Source organism: Leptinotarsa decemlineata, unplaced genomic scaffold (assembly GCF_025532065.1).
Source record: "Leptinotarsa decemlineata unplaced genomic scaffold, Ldec_3_MD MMD2_P_RNA_scaffold_10, whole genome shotgun sequence".
NCBI lineage: Eukaryota > Metazoa > Arthropoda > Insecta > Coleoptera > Chrysomelidae > Leptinotarsa > Leptinotarsa decemlineata.
In genome coordinates this window covers 63,177-83,117 of record NW_027412524.1, presented here as the reverse complement: position 1 = coordinate 83,117, position 19,941 = coordinate 63,177, and the positions used below count along the sequence as shown (strand labels likewise).

Here is a 19,941-nt window from a genome sequence, read left to right as displayed (position 1 = left end):
GTCTCAAGGCAAAACACGGTGTATACCAGTTAGGGTGACAGTGTTCCATGTGAGTACAATTTATTACCATTCATTCAAAGTAGAACTCATGTGAATGATATCTGATTCTTATTCCTCAACAAATGTTCGATATAAAAACTGAATAGAGAAAAGTATCTTCTGTATAATTCATTGTTCATATAGAAGTATTTGTTTCGAAAGAATTTTTTTCTTTCGTGTAATTCAATGTTTATATGAAAGTAGCTGTTTCAGGAGGACTTTCTTTCAGTTTGTGTCTGAAAGTTACTTCTTTGCATGATCTACACATCCATGTATAGAGTTACTTATTTTCAAATTGATTACTTCCTTCCTTTCTTTGGAAGATTCTCTCATCCATTTTTTTGTATCAGATGGAGTAGTAGAAAACCAAAAACTTTTCTCTTCTAATATAACAGTTTTCTTAAAAATTGCTAAAAACGATTGAAAGTTGTGATGTACAGGTAATATCAGTAGTTTCATCAATTTCCCATGCAAAAAATAAATACTTTCAATCTCCTTGCTTATATTTTTCTCAATAATATATGCCACACTGTCTATAAGCTAATTTTGGATGGTTTTTGAGGTGCCCGAAAAAACGTTACCGTTTAAAAAAGTACCAAATTGGGAATCATATTTGCCCCATAACATTAAAATTTCCTTGCAATTGCCGCGATTAATCGAATCTTCGGTTTCATCGTGTCCGCGAAAAGCTAATTCTTGGGAACCCAAATAAATCGTAATATCGATGAGTGTTTTTGAATTCGACCGATTTTCCCTAACCTATATTTTGTTTGCTAAACAATTTTAATTTACAAGACAAAAATATATGCTCCTTAGATTTAAAATGTCTTTCTGTAGAACGAGGTAAATTTTTTAAAACAGGAGTATCCTGTTTTAAACCACGTTTGGTATTTTGGTTTGTACGGAAAATAAAACACAGGGCAACAAAAAAGTATTTCTCGTTTAATGAAGCTGGTTAACCAATCACATTTATCGTACCAACTAATATTAAATCCTCGATTTTGTCGATTTTCTGACGCTTTTATTGAAATCAAATTTGGTTGAGACCTCACTAGCGTGAGGTTGTTCATCATGAAAACGTTTCAAATCATAGTTGATGTGACGTTATCGTTTCAACGCCAGAACGAATGTATTTGAATCACAGACAAATACGTTTTGAATACATGAGCGCCAGAAAACGCCTTAGCTAAGAATAATTATAAGCCGCGCAAACTTGTAATATTCGTAGACTCGCTTTTTTATAAGTTTTTGCAAATCTGCATATTCTTTATCGGGTTGGCAGAGAAGGAAAATACGTTAGAAATGGAAATATTTGAAAAAACAGATGAATATATGCAGAACAACGTTATTTCGAAAGTAACGTTCAAATACGGAAAGCGATGAATTGATCTGTTAAATTTGCCTAATCACTAGGCAACACTGTGCGAGCGGTAAAGTTTGACAACTTGTGACATTTGTTTATGTATCTTTGGGTTTATAATGAAAATATCTGTTTTTACAAATTATTCAATGTTATTTGCAATAAACAGTAGTAAATAGGTGAATAAAGGTGCAGTTGGTGTGTTGGCTACAAAAAAGAGAGTTTATAGTGTTGTACAGAATACTAGAGTGACATTTCCCAAAACTGTTTTTTTTTTAAACTAAACAATAGAATATCTCCCTGTTATATTTTTCGCACGAAAATTTCGCTTGCTATAGTGTTTTTTTCATGTTTTGAATCATCTGTGCGTGTTTCATTTCTATTATATAAAAATGTTAGAAAAAGCCAAAGATTTAGAGTAAAAATTTATTTTCTTTTCATTAAAATAAGCAAGATGAGAGTCACAAATTAACATGAGGTAACAAAAGGAAAAATAAACAAGTACGGTATATATTAATGGCGTCAAAAGTGATAAATGGAGCCCTCTCCCATAAAGTATCAAACTCCAAAAAAAAATCAAGTACTTCCTTTATTCTGAAATGTTGCTGTAGTTAACCTCTGGTATTTCAGTTTGCACATCCTGTATATTGGAAACAGCTAGGTTAAAACTGATTCTGAAAATTAAGTGGTTCAAATTATTGGATGTAGAAAATGCTAACATGAATTCAGCCCAATAACAAATATTCTCCAATTTACTTTTCTGTAACTTCAACTACGTTATACATTCTTCGTTTTACTGTTTTTCTTTATAGTATTATTAACCCATGCTCTCAGTGTTACAGCTGTCCTATGCCTTAATTGTGGATATTTGTTTTGAACTTCAGTGCACATTTTCAGACCAGGAAGTATTCCACCTTTCAAATTTCTCTCAAATATTTTAAACATTATTTCTTTTTCTTCCTCTGTCCAGTATGCTGAAAAAAAGGAGTTCAGTATTTAAAGAATTTCACATTCGAGTATTGTATTAAGTATATGTATAACCGATTCTCAAAAAGAGTAAAACAAAAACGAGTATTTCAAGAATAAGATATTGAAATATATTAGTGGGTATTCTGAGAATAAGATAGAGAAATTAACTTTTGTATATACACTAACTACTAACCTCTCATAATTTTACGACATTTTTCATTACTTTTTTTTCTAAACTGGTTAGACATCCAACTTTTTAACTGTGCTGCAGTTCTTCCACTCAAAGAATCATTACTTTCGATGGCAGCAAAACATTCTGGGGTTGTTGGTAAAGTTCTATTTTGTAGGTGTTTTGAGAATAATGTGGTTACAATTTGCACTTCATTTGCACCCCAAGACCTTTTTCTAACTTGACCCATAGGAGAAACTGAAATATGAAATGATTTTTGAAGTTTTAAAAATATTAATGTTGATGATATATGACATTTGGAAATGGCAGCATTCAGTAAGTGGTAAGTATAAGACTTAATAGAAAAACTTTCTTACCACATCGTTGTCTGCCATAAGAAGTTTCTAGAGGATTATCCCATGAATCTCTAGCAGGGTAATTTATCGTGGGCGACTCTCTCGCGGGATTATTAACTAAAATCATTGAAGATATTATAAATTTTACCCACTATGAATACACTCATACTGCAAAGTTTGAACATATAATAACTAGTTTAATACCTCTGATACATTGTTCACAAAAATTGATAATAAAGGTTCAATTAACAGTAGGTTCAAATATTGAATATACTGAAAATGCATAACTCGTTACTATTAATACAATATTTAAACAATGTTGTGATGAAGGTATTACAATATAAATTCAATGTGCATTGAAAACTATCATGAATATTCCAAGTTTTTTTGTTTGATATAATAGATTATTCCTCAAATTACATTCCTAATTAAATTTTAAACTCTTGGTAATTCTTAATTGATATGGAATTCTCTCAGCACACAAGTCCTGGCCAAGCAGAACATTATCTATCTAAGGAATTTTGATTAATGTCAAGTTACTGAGATCTTCCAAATAGATTCTTATAACAAAGTATAAGATCAAGTAAATATCAAGGAATGTAAAAAAGACAAAAATATGAAACCATATATTATAACTATACAACATCAGATTCACATGTCGGCCAGCTCCAACTGAGGTCCAACAGTTACAAATCGAAGTTTTATACTTACCAGAGAGAACTTTTACAGAATTGATTTCCTGGGTAGTATCAGACGAAAGGTTTCCTGAAATGAAATTTCCAGTGTGACAAATGATTGAAAACTTTCAAATTTTATAAATTACTTTTACCATTTCCCTTTCCGATACCCATTTCAAGTAGTTGGGATATTCTTCCAACCTCCCTTACAGCAACTGGTAGTCTATAGTGATCACGGTGAATCTTTTCTGCATGTCACATAAAATTAGCAAGATCTCCAACTTCCACATCATCTAAATCTAGTAATGCAGATTGTGTTGCCAAATGCTTACGTAGTTGAGTTCCTCGCAATAAAGTAGGATTGGAAACTTTACATTTTTCAGAATAATCTCGCATTATCTTGCAGGCATTCAAGTGAGAATTTTCAAGAATATTTCCAGTAATCCCAAAAACATATGGATTAGTATCTGGCACATTAGCTTCCGTTCTGTACCTTAGTATTAACAATATTGACTCCAACATATCTTTTGAGAGCAATACTGTGACTCCTCGTGCTCTTTTTCCACGAATCACAAATCTTGAGTATTCCTTGGGATCCTGGTTGAATTTCTTAACAGTAAAATTGAGTAACTCACAGTCTTTTTCACTGTTAAAGGTCTGATATGCTTTGAAATCATCAATAAGAATTCTTTCAACCTCTCCTGCTCTTCTTCTATTGAAAATTTGAACTAAAATCAGGGTTGAAGCTGCTAAGTTTTTCCAATTGCATAACGAAAATGACTCTTGCAATTTTGAAAAACTTTCTTTCATCAAATCATCAGCATATCTGAATAATACATTTATTTCCTCTGTAGAAGGTAATTCCAGAACTTTTTTTCTTTTTTGATGAAGTTGAGACTCTATAACGGTTCTATTCACAGAAATGGAAAGTTCTTCCTCCAATACTTTCAAAAAGTCTTCCACATATTGCTTTTTCATGAAATTTTTGTTTTTGATAAAAATTGTAATAAGGAGTTTGCCACATTTTTTCAAGATGGTGCCTAAATCAGCAGCTGCTGCAGGTGAGTCATACCGCATAGTATCATGATTCAAAGAAGCTACTTTGTGTATAGCTTGTATGCTAGTATCAACTTTTTCTGGATCAAATACAGAGGAGAAATTGTCTATAGTTTCATCTAGTCCTTTGATGGCTAATAGAAATCTTCCAATGAGGCGTAATTTAGCGCGAATCATTTTATACAAGTGTTCCAATCTGTATTTGCAACACAACGAGTTACCAAAAGCAACCACTAATTCATCATATCGGATAATATTTGTTACATCATCTTCTCGCATGACTGGAAATATGTGATCCCTCAGTATAGAAGAAGCAGTTTTATGCACCTTTGCATGAACTCTTTTACTCAATATAGACATTTTTTTGTTCCCTTTTTCATGGGAGGGAATACACTTAGCATAATGTTTTCGGATTGTATTTTTCGAAAACATCCTTTTACAATACGGACAAATTTTGTAATCAGATGATTGTTTGACATACTTTGTTCTTCTTGAAACAATAAGGTGTCCAGTGTTCAAATTTTTGTCTGTATTAAATTCAAAGCATCCTTGTTTTCTTAAACCATCTATAATTCTTTTACGTCCTTCCGTACCTGAAAAATGGAAACTTTTTGAATACCACTGAATCAGAAGTATGAAATGTGAAGCTGCAGAAAATTTGAATTTCAGAAAAACTAAAAAGATTTTTGATATTTAAATAAAATATATATTATAATACATATTTCCTACCCAATTTTTTGCAATCTTGAGTCAATTCTCTATTCAAATTGTTAAAATAGAACAAGTTTGTTTACCAAAAGCGTTTTTGATTGAAAATCCTGTTACTCCCTCAGTTCCATAAACCATCTTCAGTCTTTACCCAGAAAAACTCATATTTTGAAATTTGTTATGAAATATTGATATGGTTTTTGGAATTGAATGAAGATTTAAAAATATTGGGTAGGAAATGAGTATTATAATATATATTTTATTTAAATGCCAACAATCTTTTCAATTAATTTACCTTTTGGTAATATCAAAAACTTTCGCACTTCTTCCTCTTCTTTGTGTTTTTTTTCAAAATGTGATGGGAGCTTTGTAAACATATTTTTACAATATTTACAAAAATATTTCTTCGAACCTTGCTTTGAATTTGGAATTATGGGATCTAATGGCATTTCATTATTTGGAGGTACATATGACTGCATTTTTTCCAGAACTATCGATACAGGAATATCTGAAAATTTTAGTAAAAATGTAAAATACTCGATCAGGAAAAGGGTATCATCAAATGCAAATAAAAAATTTATTTCGTTTTCAAGAGTTAAGAGTACTTATGGACTGAATACCAAATGAAATTATTACATTATAAATAGTTTGTATTATTTACCTGCGGTATATATTTTTTTATTTAGCAAGACATTGTTTGATAGTACATCAGTTGATGTCGCTGCCATTTTATTGAATTGCTCAGGATAACATTTTGAATTATTATTCAAATCATTGCCAAGTGATTCAGAAATACCTGGAAAACACAAAATATTATTTAATTCAACCAATCAGAAAACACATCCTGCCTGAGCTTTGTCATTTTCTATCCAGAAGGATATGGAACTATTTCTCGTAGAATGTAATTTGTTTCTAGAATATGTTTATACTAAACTTTCAAGTCATTTGTTTGATTAATGTGAATTGACTCTAAAACTTTTATAACTTTGTATAATTATTGGGTCACTAATTGACTGCATTGTTTGATTAGCAGATATCTCACCAGAAAAAAATGTATTAAAAGATTTCGAACCTGTTTCATTTTTTCTACATCTACATCAGTCAATGTAGAATAATTTTCAAAGTCAAACTCCATTATATTGAAATTTAGAATATTAGCAATGAAAGTGGTATTCTATATGCATCTAGGTTTAATGAAATATTGATTTTCAAACTAAAGTGGAAATGGTTGTATATGCTACCGCCAGTAGTAGTAGGAATAATTGAAAAAAAAAAGAGAATTGGAAAATTGAATATTGTCCAAGGACTCTTCTCCATTTACCTGCGTTAGAACTTTTAGCTTGCTCGTAAACATAAGAATCTTCTGATAATGAATCATTTGATAAAGAACTATCCTCATCACTACTTTCCTTCGGAACAAAATTTGGGTCAACATCAGAATAATCGCTACCATATGGTTCTGGAACATTAAGGAAATAAAATAATCATTTCATTTGAAGTTGCAAAAACACCAATATTTGATTTATCGCTAGCTGGGACTCAATTGCAAGTTACATGAATATACATGAAGGTGAGTCGCTCTCTTGTTCTCGAGTTTCACTTATTTTGGAAGTAGATTAATACTAATGAAAAATATAGCATAGGAATATGAAGAAATTTCCATAGAATAGCAATGGTATATCAGTACCCATAGTTAGACAATCATCCTATCAAATTTTCATTCGTGTACACAATGCCCTGTTCCTGGACAACCACACCAGAAATGAAGACCTCAAGTTTATTATGACACCCAATTATTTTTGTAAATTAAAGATCCCACTCGCAGACAATTATTCCACCTATACCATATTTCATATGGTATTAATTTATGAGTGGGTATGATAAGTGAAATATTAATTGGCCCTTTGTGATACCTGGAAAATTAGAAAGTTTCTTCGATGTTTGCAAAACAATCTACCAGTTTTGCAAATATTGAAAAACAGTTTCAAACCTGCAGAAATGTGTGGTATCAGATAGACAACAATCCACTACATTTGGCGCGCCAAGTATGGCAATTTTCAACAAATACCTATCAAAGAAGATGGATTGGAAGGGGTGGAAAAATTTCATGGCCAGCAATGTGTCTCGATATGTACCATCTTGATTTCTTCTTAGAGGTTATATGGAAAAAAGCATGTCTATGAATGAGAAGTTAATCATGAACAAGAACTGCAGGAAAGAATTTATCATGTGACACAAGAGATACTGTCCATTAAATTATTAAAAATTTGTAAAGAATATAAATTAAAAAATTAGGCTCTCAGATATTCTGAATACTGAAATTTTTATAAACGAACTGCAAATGAAAGTCCCACAATCCTGTTGCTCACTTCTGAGAAAATCATTGAAAATGATGATAAAAATCACAAAAATAAAAGTTAATGAAGAAAAGAGAATTGAAACTTTCTATGTTTTTTCCAAAGTGGTAAAAAACATAGAAAGTTTCAATTATCTTTTCTTCATTATGATTTCCTACCACGTAGTAACGACTACATCCATCAATTTATTAAAATAAAAGTCATGTAATTAAAATAAAAATTATATACTTTACAGGATATGCACCTCATATTATTTTTTGCAAAGCAGTCAATAACCAGAAAATAACATTACAAAAAACATAATTTTCTGATACAAAACAAAAATTTAGTGCCACAAGGAACGAAAAATGATGTGAAAGGGTGACATAGTGAATAAAATCATATGTATATAAAATCATATGTATCCTGATTGTTTTTTGGTGCAAAAAGCAAGTGGAAAATGATCTTTGACAAACTCTAACTTTCAAGGAATGTGCACATCAAATATCAAATATTTTTTTATTGTGGGAATATTGAGCTTTTACCCACACAGTTCTGAATGTACCTGACAGAGCATTGGAGGAAGCATTCGGTTCATCTTCGTTGCAGAGTTCATTATTATTGGTACATTCTGTTACTTGCTCCTTATGTTTGTTTTTCACAAAACTCTCGCATTGATCTTGTTCGCCAATTAAAATAATAGCCACATGGTACCATGCATTTTTCCAGCGAGCTGAATGCTGACCATTATTACTTCTTAATTTATCGGCTTTTACACAAGAGAGTATTCCATCATCAAACTCCACTACACAATATTGATCCATCCTGTTTTTTCTGAAATAATATATCAAATTATATATATTGTGCCAATGAAGTTGATGAAACGTGCATCAGGAAATTTGATGGGTAGATTTCCTGTTTGGTCAAATGTGATTTTTACTTCCGATTCAACTACTCTGCAAACGATGCTTATATATTATGTAGTTGAAACGATTTATTCAAATATACCGTGTAGAAAATTGCGTAGTTTAATCGGAATCATGGCAACGGTAAAAATATAACGCAAAAAAAATACTTACCAGTTATGGACACCTACAAATTTTACACACTTTGCATTAGACGGTGGCACAGCATACGGTGGTTTTTCAACTCCAATAAGTAAAAAACCTACATCGCGCGCTTCGAACTCAGTGAAGTTCTTCTTCTTTTCTTGTTTTTTGGGTTCGAATGTTAGGTGAATTTCCCAAATTCAGTCAAGAAATTTGAGTTTCGTCATTCGTTAACGTTGCTGAGGTGAGGGTTACTGTTTAGGATATTTATACTTTTTTTTTCAAAGGCTTCGAGGACCAGTGGTGGAACCATAACGAATCGACACGACAGTAATTCCCCTACATCTCAAACTCCTTGCCCATATATTTATTGGATTTCCCGATAAGTATATGGGCAAGGGGTTTGAGATGTAGAAATGGTAATGTGGTTCTACTACTGTTCTTTTCTTTTCCTTAATTTACTCATAAGGCTGGGTTTTCACAGCTCCGTCATCCTACGTCCGAATCGTACTCGTGCCATCGAACAAAAATTACCTCCCGAAGTTTATCGTACGAATTTTCGAATAATATAGTTATATATTTTCAAGACAGGTGATAGACGAAGCTGTTGATTTGTGTCTGTACTGCTGCACCCCTTTTCCAGAATAATGTCAAAAATGTACCACTTCATAGAATATTTTATATATGAACTCTATGGGGTTACAGTACTGGTTGATAGTTATAGTATTAGCGGTCATCCGTAAGCTAAGACACGACAACAATGTTCAATGGGCATTTTTAATCAAAACTAATGATACGAAATATTTTTTTAAATTTACCTATTAGATAATTTTCGGTGAACGTACCCCAAACATCGTTGAATCAGCGCTTCATCCCTTTTATTTAGAGAGTTTATAGAAGCTAGAGAACTATATAATCAATAAAAACGTATAGACTTATATATTTAGATTGAGCATTAGAGAGAGAAAATTGACTCCAAATACAATTTGTTACCATTCATTTAAAGTAGAACTCATGTGAATGATATCTGATCTTATTCCACAACGAATGTTTGAAATACAAACTGAGTAAAGAAAAGTATATTCTGTATAATTCAGTGTTCATATAGGAGTATTTGTTTCGAAAGAATTTTTTTTCTTTCGTGTAATTCAATGTTTATATGAAAGTAGCTGTTTCAGGAGTACTTTCTTTCAGTTTGTGTCTGAAAGTTACTTCTTTGCATGATCTACACATCCATGAATAGAGTTACTTATTTTCAAATAGATTACTTCCTTCCTTTCTTTGGAAGATTCCCTCATCTTTTTTGTATCGAGATAAAGTAGTAGAAAGCCAAAAACTTTCTTTCCCAAAAATTAATCACTTCTAAAAATATAACCCCTTCAATTCAAACAAAGAACCACTTTTTGGTATTACTTCGCACATATACTTTATCATCCAATCATAATCGTATTCAGTCATTAAGAATACCCTCACCAATTCCTGTTACATAACAATATCAGATTATCGTTTTAAATATGGTTGTATTTTGATTCTTGTTCATTTCATCGTTAGTTTTCGTTGTTCGTATATTATTTTTTCTATCCTTAAGTAGTGCTAAATTTTTATTTATTACTTCATTTGTGGATAATCTACTCTGTATGATTCACGTATGGTCTATTCGGTCGGTTGTGAAAAATCTTTCAAAAAAAATTGCAAAAAGGGAAGATTTTCCTTTGAATATTATTTTTGAATTTTGCAAACTGAGAAAAATTATCAGAATGAAATATAATAACTTAAAGACCGACGAAAATAGGTCACTTAAAAAAAATTCAACAATTCTAGAAAAAAAATCGAAAATTAAGTAAAGTAATACATTAATTAGTCCTTTAAATTTATTTTTCTACATTCATGCAAAAAAAATTAATTCAAATATATTTAGTAGATAAAATGGTTCCTTTTTGCTCTAATGTAGTATTATAATATATCAAATTGGAGATTTATCAATTTCATCATTTATGGAACAAAGTCTAAGTTGAATTATTCAATCTAAATTTCTCATTTTCTCAAAAAAATAAATAAAAAGCGTATCATGTATTTTCTGTCTGATAAATAAAAAAAGGTGTTACACCTATAAACAATTTATTACTTATATATTTTTGATTATCAAGCGTTTATTATAAAAGATGGAACAAAAAGTCATCATAAATTTTTTTAGATAATACTATTATCTAAAACAAAGTTCATTACAAAATTTTTGTGGGAGTTACAGTTTTCACGAAAATAATAAAAAACTGATGAAACCTCTTTTAAAAAGGGCAAAATAGCTCGCCCTATCATCCACAAAGAAAAATTTTTACTTAGTATTAATCCATTTATATTAAGTATTCAATCCTATATAAAAATAATATTTTAATAAGGGATTTACATGAAATTTGTTTATTTTAATTTAAAAGTGCAGTACCGAATCAATCCAGAGTCACCACTGTTACGTCACGAGATTACGTGACGTGTCTAACAAAATCGCAAAAGTAAGCAATCCTGTATGTCCATAATCGTTGGTGAGTCGTCTCGTGACCTAGAACGTCGCCTAGTGGTTGAAATCACAAAACATGATGCAATGTTTCCCTACTGAAAAGCACGTGCATTTCCATTTTTTTATTTATATTAAAAATATGAAGTAGTTTTCTGGGATATATTTGTATCAGTGAATACAATCTCATAGAATTGAGTCTGAGATGACTTTTTACTTAATTATTATTAATTAAAGGCGGTGTGAGCCACTAAAGTGGCTACGCTGTCAGCTGACAGTGCCTTTGCGTGATTTTATTTTCTTTAATTTTTGCACTGGTATGCTGGTATTTGTTCAGTAATTTACTATATTTGACCGTAATTTTTGTTCCACTGCAACATTTTCCCAGAGGTTTCGTCTAGCTTCGTTGAAGGTATCGCAACCAATATCATGACAGACGGACCTCTCTGAAAACAATTAATGACGTTGATATGAGCTTACTGACTCCTTCTTAGATAGAAATGTGGCATTCCTTTTTCTTTTTCAATCCGTTTATCAAGAATGCCGTATATCTCGGGATTTTGTCAAATTATTTTACGTGGGAGTTACGGCAACAGGGATCCTATCCATTTTGTCACCTATATTTACATTTCTGTTATCCTCTCCAGAGATGCAACTAGTAAATATAAAGTTCCTAAAGTTAATACAAAATATACAATAATATGCTCAGACCAATATATGTATAAAAATATATTCTTTCTTGGTAGCTCTTTTATATGCGATGAAGCATAATGTTATAAAAAAAATGTGATTATATAAAGTCAAAATCAAAAGTTACTTATCATTTCTTCAATATAATGTGTATAGGTACCTATATGATTTTTTTGTATAGTTAAGGACTTGTTTTCAGTGTCAGTGTATGTCTATGCAGTGAACTGTTTTTTACTTTGTTAATGATTTTATTTATATCCTATGAATGATATTATCCAAATGATCTTGAAGACGAATAGAATTATACTGTTATCATCACAGAATGTCTGCAATGAATCATAAAAAAAATCTTTTTTAAAAATATCTTTCTCGCCTGAAGTTGCTTCAAATTCATTTTGAACATATGATCCAATTTTATATTTTCAAAATTCATTAGTTTGGTATGTTTTGTAAAAGCACTAAAAACTCGTGGATATGTCTTTTTCAAGGAATTCAAGAATATTGAATTTATCGGACAAAATTAAACATATTTTAACTTTTTCCCTGATCTGTACAGTCAAATATTTCACTCATCTGATTCTCGCCAATAATTATTTCAGTATATTCACCAATCCAGGAATCGTTTGATCTTGGATGTCAAATTTGTCAGAATCTATTTTCTTCTTCCAAAATTGGAAAAAGTTGAAATATTCGAAAAACTTTCGGATTGTCGGATCATGGGATGACCGAGCTGTGAGACCCCAGCCTAACAACTGAATTGAATATCAGTTTGATATCATTTTTGATACACTATTTACAAATTTGACTTTAATGAATGATGTTGTTTCTTACTCGGAATTGCGAATACTAACAATCGACTTTTGATAGTTTTTCTATTATGGATCATTTCCATTCAACATTTGAGTTTTTTTTTTGTTTCTAACTCGAACTTTTTGGCAAAAATCCTAAAATTACTCATTATCAACTAACTTTGGTACGTTTTCCCATTTAATGATCAGAAAGTTTCAGGTTGACACTCTAGATAATGTTTTTCTTCGGTTAACACAGAAAATCCCATATATTCCGTACTACTTTTCAAACCAGAAAGTTGTGTTTTCCGTACACATGCACTAAACTGGGTGGAATATATTCCTAACTCTTATATCACTCTTATATCAAATTAAAGAAAATAAAAAACCTTGACAGAATTGAACCCAGAAGCGCTTGGTCAGTAGATCGATACAAATTCCACTGCTCCACCATTCCGTCTATATAAATTGAGAATTCTAAGATTTGACAGATACTAAAATCTAGACAAATCACTGTTTTTGATGATAATTCGCCACGTTAGCGGCGCAAACATAACAACCCTTAAATGAGACGGCGGGTGGAAATTAACCACAACGGTAGAGGGATATATCGATGACAATCTGTCAAGCAAAATAAATTAGCAAATAAAATCTTGCATTCTGTTGAGAACGAAACAGTATCTACCCGTGAAATATCTACTATTTTCAAAAACATACAAGATAATGTTAGAAAAAAATCTGTTTAAAATTTGTTTTTCCGTTAACCAACTGTCACATCCCTACGAACGACAACCCGCAGAAGTCGAAACTTGTGCGAGCTAAGGATTAACGAGGTCTTACCTTTCAACGTGTGATTCCTAACACGGATTGGACGATAACAAGTGAATATCGATCGTTCAGCCTGGGGCTTTTACCACCGACCAACACGGCGGTTAATTCGAGTCACTGAACAAAGTACCCATGTCGAACCGATCGGCTACCGACCGACAACCAGAAATTATTATTATTGCCTGTCAATGAATATTTTTGAAGACATAATTAGCTGTCAAGTTGTAAAATAAGTTGTTTAAAGTTGATTAAAATATTTTTGATTTGATCGTAGAAAAAGTATAGTGTGCTACTCGTGCAGATAACTAGTACTATGTTGATGTATCGCTGCTGTTTCAATGTTTTGACAGAGTCAGAATCAACGAACTTAGGCGTGCGCAGCGTTATAGAACAGTGCTTTTAAAAAATTGTTCTACAGCGCCATCTAGTGGCGAGTTACAGAAAAATTGATAGCCTAAAAACCTTCTGTATGAAAAATTACTTATACCTAAATGTCAAGTTTCATCACGATCGGTTGAGCGATGTTGAAGTTTATTACTTACCAACCAACCAACCAACCAACCAACAAACATCAATTTTTATATATTAGATAATTCGAAAATTCAAACTTTTGAACACCTCGTAATTTATCTTAATTTATTAAACATTATAAAACTCGTATCTTCTTCATAATAATAAACTTCAATGAATTTTAATGTTTTAAGTAAATTCAGATGAAAATTCGATCTATATCAATCGCCATTTTGAGAAATTACCTCAAAATGACCATTAATTATATGACAATTTATTTTGAGGTGATTATGAGGTAATTTCTCAAAATCACCAGTAAATACGCGATCATGCTCCTTACAGGCATTATGAAGAACTTCCTCAAAATGCCGGGTTAAGGTTTACTCTGATTTCCCCAAAATGACCATTACGTACGTTGGGCATTTTGAGGCTTTCCTCAAAATGACCACCTATTCCTCAAAATGACCTGAACACATTCTGAAATTTCTTCAAACTGACCGCACGACATATATATATATATATATATATATATATATATATATACGTATATAGCAATATATTAAAATAGTTATAGTTACACGTTCCCGTGTAACTGTACTTATTTATATAAGTACAGAAATAAATGTAGTACTTAGAATAGAAAAGATGATTTGTAATGCTAAAAAAGGAGTTTTGTAATAATTAATGTATGCAATGCTCTGGCAAGGCTATGAAATTGTTTTTGACTGTAATTTTATTGCATTATTCTAGGATCCTGCAGATACATACAGTGAGTGGTTAGAAGCCATCAAAAGACCATCAGATACCCTTCCACATTCTTCAAGGAGAATATGTTCTGAACACTTCACTTCCTTGATGAGTGAACTTGTGTGTTGAAAGTTGAAATAGGTTGGGGTCTGATTGAGGATCAAAATTTAATGGTTAAATTTCACTCAAAACTTCTGTCTTTTTTATAATTATTAAACTAGATAATGCAACGCATTATCCAGTTTTGTGAATCAAAGTTATCTGTTTCGGACTTTGGTGAAGTGCATAAATAAAGTCAGAAGAGTGCTTTAAAGTTCTAAAAGTATATTTGGCTACAAAAATACCGATAGATAAAGCCACAAAAATCGAAGAGTAAGAAATTCTATTAAGAGGATCATGCCCGGACAATATTGACGTCGATTTCATTCTTGAGAGGATTGATACCCAATTTAATTGAACACTGATTTAGAAACATATTAATTCGTCAGAATGTTCAACAATTTCAAGTGTTGCAAAGTGTGTGTGCTCAGTGTTTTAACGTGTTCCACGCTAGCTGTGTGGACAGGGTAAAACACATCGCAATGAGAGGTACAAAAATACTATGGTCTAAAGAGTGCATGAAGAAAAATAAACAAGAGGCACAACTGCTTGAAAAAGTGAAGACATAATGAATAAACTCAAGAAGGATAATGCAGAAAAAGTTATTGTGTTAGAAAAACTAAATACAGACTGGGAAGACAAAGTTAATTACCTACAAGAAGAACTTAATAGGTTGAGAAGAGATAATCAAGAGAAGGACAGCTACATAAAGGGATTAAGAAGAGCCTCAGGCGATTTTCAAGATGAAGCTGCCAGCTTGGAAGAGGATCTTATGAAAAACATCAAAAAACAGAAAAGGGAACTGACAAAACTGAACTCGGATGAAGATGAATTGGCACTAAGAAATGAAGATCTCCAGATGAAATTGGATGAAACATTGAAAGAGATGTCTAAACCGGAAGAAGAACTGGGCGAACTTAACAAAATCAACAAAAAATACTTACATCGATAGAAACTCTTTCAGTGCAAAATCAAGTAAATTTGAATGAGTGTATCCGACAATACTGCCAAACAAATTTGTGGAAGAAAATAAGCCTTATGAAACTTTGAAAAAATTACCTGAATCATCAGATATAGAAGATGATGATAGAACATATGTGAGCAAATTGTGTATGGGTCAAGTCTCTCCAAAAATAAAATCTTTATTTTATGCGATGCTTTTGGATATGGTTTGGGATAAATGATATTTGGATTTAATAGGGATAGGTTTACTATTGAAACTATCATCAAACCAGGAGCGTTGTTTGAAAACATAATTGAAGATATTGCCAACTTGTCAAAAGATCTAGACAGCAATCATTACATTATAGTTTTGGCAGGATCAAACGATTTTAGGGCGAATAAATATCCTTCATTCAGAAAAATCGATAGTCTTCTGAAACTCTGTACAAATACAAACATAATACTATCTTCTATGCCCTATGGAAAGATGTATAGTGTTGATCAACTTATATACTGTTCTATTGCTAAATAGTTGAGTAACACAATTCAAGCTCCATATGATCCATTGATCAACTTAGAAAATATAAAAATTCATGACAGTCTTATTTTATATGACACTGACCTATTTCTATTTCCTATTTCCTTAATACCGACTTTGGCAAAAATTATTGAGAAATTAGTCATAGTACGTTTAGATGAATTCTTAAAACTATTATAAGCAAAAACCAGTTTGGGATTCAGGCGGAAAAAGATAAAAATGATGTTATCTTCTCTTTTTTATATAAAATTTACTCTGAATTGAATGCTGGTGAAGTAGCCGCCGCAATTTTTTGCGATATTTCAAAGGCGTTTGATTGCGTCAATCATAAAATTTTATTTAAAAAACACTTTATAAATATGGATGTAGAAGTGTAACGAACTTCGAATCGTACCTTTCAGGTCGGGGTCAAATGGAGATGACAACGGAACTCTCGGAGAACAGGGCCATTGAATCTGGTGTACCACAGGATCCTCACTAGATTGAGGAAAATGAATCATGGTCTGTCAACCTTGGAGTGGACGATCATCCACAAGGAAAAGTCAGGCCCTGGTCAAACATGGACCTTCGCTGTAGAGGATGGATCCATGGCTGTACTGGCGAGGACGGGTTTCAGACCTTATTTTGGTTTTGGTCAGGTCTTATTCCGCCTTAAAACCCGGGCACCCTCCCAGCAGGAAACTACTCAAACGAGTCACACTAGTGCACCCGTTAGAGTAAATAAAGCGGGGCCGAGTGGAAATCCACCTATGGGGAGGAGTTCAACCAAACCTCCACCCAAACTTGAGGGTAAACCACCGGCTCACACCCAGCCCAAGGCCGGAAAAACAGATGTTTCTCAGGAGACAAAGACGGCCAACATCTCGTCGAGTAAACTGGGAAAAAGGCTGGACGTGGCTCTTTGAAAGCGAAGACGAAAATCGTCTCGTCAAAGAGACCCAATAAATTAGCAGGCAACTCAGAGACATCAGGTGTCCTCACCTCATCATCTGAGCCTACACATCCCTCGATCCCGGGAGAGGAGGGTGGAGGTGTCCTTAAGGACCCCCCATCTTCTCCCTCCTAGGGTCGAGGAGTTCTAAGTTTGCGGCAACACTTGTTATCTTCAAATGTTTGCAGGCAAACTTACAACATGCCAAGGCCGCTTCATACGTCCTTGGAAAAAACTTCAAGGATTAATTAATCAACCTTGCCTACTTTCCGGGAGATTCGGATAATGTACCACCTCTTGCTGTTAGACGACTTATCGACTATAGCAAAGGAACAAACTACAAATAGTAATAGGATGTGACGCCAATTCACACCATACAGCGTGGGGCAGCACGTATATAAACCGTAGGGGTGAGTTACTCTTTGATTATACACTAGGAGAGGGATGTCTGTAATTAATGAGGACTCGGATCCAACTTTTGTCACTAGTAATAGGCAAGAGGTATTAGATTTAACCATCAGCTCACATTCACTGAGCAACAAGATACACCATTGGTCTGTATCTACTGAACCTTCTTGTTCAGACCACAGATATATTCTTTTCAATATTGAAACAGGTCTAAGACCAGTAGTGGAATATCGTGACTCAAAATCTACTCACTGGAGGGGGTATAAAAACTCCCTCAAATCGTACTTTGAGGACGTATTCAGTACTATTCACAGTTGTAATGATATGGATACACTAGCGACGCCATTTCGCGAAGCAGCATCCTATCATGAGAACTGTCCACTGAGGGTCAAAAGAGATAACCGCAACTCTTCTTGGTGGAACAAAAGCCTTGAAAATAAAAGAAAAAAAGTTCGACGTCGCAAAAAAGGTTATCACAGCACCGGCAGTTGGAATGGGCTATCAAGTCTTTTCAGCCCTTCCAATCTCCCGGAGAGGATGGCATATTTCCAGCTCTTCTTCAAAACGGACTGGAAATAATTTTACCTATTCTCACAAAATTGTATAGAGCTAGTCTGGCGTGGAACTATATACCACCCAGTTGGTTGGCAGCAAGGGTGGTATATATACCTAAAGTGGGCCGGAGAGACCCACACCCCAAATCGGTACGACCAATCAGCCTTACATCCTTCCTGCTGAAAGGACTTGAGAGGATACTGGACGGACATATCAGGAGGGTGGCATTATATGCATCCCCACTGAATAACCACCAGTATGCTCATCAAACCGGCAAATCAACAGATTCAGCATTAAACAACCTCGTTGAGAAAATCTCCCAATCCCTTGACAAGGAGATTGCGGTTGCTGTATTTCTTGATATTGAAGGAGCATTTGACAATGCACTACCTAAATCTATAGGATTGTCTCTGGCTAGAAGGGGTATAGAATCGACCATAACTGGCTGGATCTATGCCATGCTAGTAAACAGAACTGCAACTACGACTATTCAAGGCGAGGCTATCAGGTTCAGGGTCACCAGGGGCTGCCCTGAAGGTGATAGGGGCTGCCCCTTCTATGGTCGCTCTTGGTGGATAGTCTGCTTGATGCCCTCGACAAAAGAAAAGTTGATCTGCAAACTTATGCAGATGACCTTGTCATCCTGGCAAGGTCCACGTCAGGAAGGGTAGCTTGTAATATCCTCCAAAGCGCGTTGGACGTTGGTGCCTGAGGGAACAGATGTCTGTCAACCCCAGCAAAACTGTGTTAATCCCCTTCACCAAGAGAAGAAAATTCGACAATCTAACGCCACTTTCCCTCAATGGTGTGGTCATTTCATTTGGAACGGAGGTGAAATATCTTGGCATTGTCCTTGATAAAAGACTCACCTGGAACGCTAACTTGGAAAACGTTTCACCAGACTGTCTCTATGGACATGTCGAAGGATTTGTGGTAAAACTTGGGGTTTAGGTCCGAAACAAATCCATTAGATGTATGTGATGATTGTCAGACCAATGATCACGTATAGTGCAATTGCTTGTTAACCGAAGGCTTTACAGAAAACGGCCCAAGCGAAGCTCTCTGGCTTACAGAGACAGGCTTGTCTGGCTATCAGTGGTGCCATCAGTACCACACCGTCAGCGGCCATGGAGATCCTTCTAGATTTACCTCCTCTCCTCCTTTTTCTGGAAAGAGAGGCTAGATGGACTGCATACAGACTTGTGCACATTGCCAATTGTACAAATCAATTCAATGAAGAGTGTAACCTGTTGGTTGACATTGGAAGTTACAGCATTCTAGAAATGACCTCTGACTTTATGCCTCCAACTGTCAACTACGAGCTGCCTTATAAAGTACTATTCCCGAGTAGAGAGGACTGGATCCTGCGAGAGAAGGAAATATTAAGAGCAGATAGTTGTTGGTTCACAGATGGATCAAAAACACCTTCCGGTGCTGGTGCAGGTGTTTTCAGTCGCAGACCCAGGACAGAGTTATCTACCTGCCTAGGAAATTATGCGACTGTATTTCAAGCGGAAATTTACGCTATTGAATTGTGTGCGGAGAGATTGGATAAATCTAACCTCACTCACAAGTCAATAAAAATATTCTACGACGGTAAAGCGGCGTTGGAAGCTCTTGGTAGCAAATTGGCAAAAAAGACTCTCCTCGATAGGAAGACTAAACAGATTGTCTCTG

General features: G+C 33.7%; 2 protein-coding genes across 8 annotated transcripts in view; one reads left to right on the top strand and one right to left on the bottom strand.

Moving 5' to 3' along the window:
• The window catches only part of LOC141487443 (uncharacterized), a 44,254-nt gene that overhangs the window by 13,542 nt on the left and 10,771 nt on the right, over nt 1–19,941 (top strand). Inside the window, exon 3 of one of the 5 annotated variants that reach the window (XR_012468391.1) lies at nt 16,772–17,711. The exons of 2 other annotated variants lie outside the window; for them this stretch is intronic. Coding sequence is in view for 2 of the 3 variants with exons in the window: in XM_074186520.1 (XP_074042621.1) it covers nt 16,862–17,275 (414 nt within the window). In the remaining variant the exon portion in view is untranslated. 2 more of the 5 variants (XM_074186520.1, XM_074186528.1) reach the window with 2 other exon arrangements.
• On the bottom strand, nt 1,812–8,494 carry LOC141487374 (uncharacterized). 3 transcript variants are annotated; one of them, XM_074186477.1, is made up of 8 exons: nt 8,236–8,494; nt 6,656–6,793; nt 5,996–6,130; nt 5,630–5,842; nt 2,915–3,010; nt 2,562–2,795; nt 2,156–2,373; nt 1,812–2,073 (listed from the first exon to the last, which is right to left on the bottom strand). In XM_074186477.1, the coding sequence occupies exons 1-7, from the start codon at nt 8,492–8,494 to the stop codon at nt 2,177–2,179; spliced, it is 1,272 nt and encodes a 423-aa protein (XP_074042578.1). In that variant the 3' UTR covers nt 1,812–2,073; nt 2,156–2,176. The 3 variants fall into 3 exon arrangements, with proteins under 3 accessions (XP_074042578.1, XP_074042513.1, XP_074042448.1); XM_074186412.1 differs by having other exon boundaries at nt 1,812–2,373; XM_074186347.1 differs by lacking the exons at nt 1,812–2,073; nt 2,156–2,373; nt 2,562–2,795; nt 2,915–3,010 and adding an exon at nt 3,731–5,219.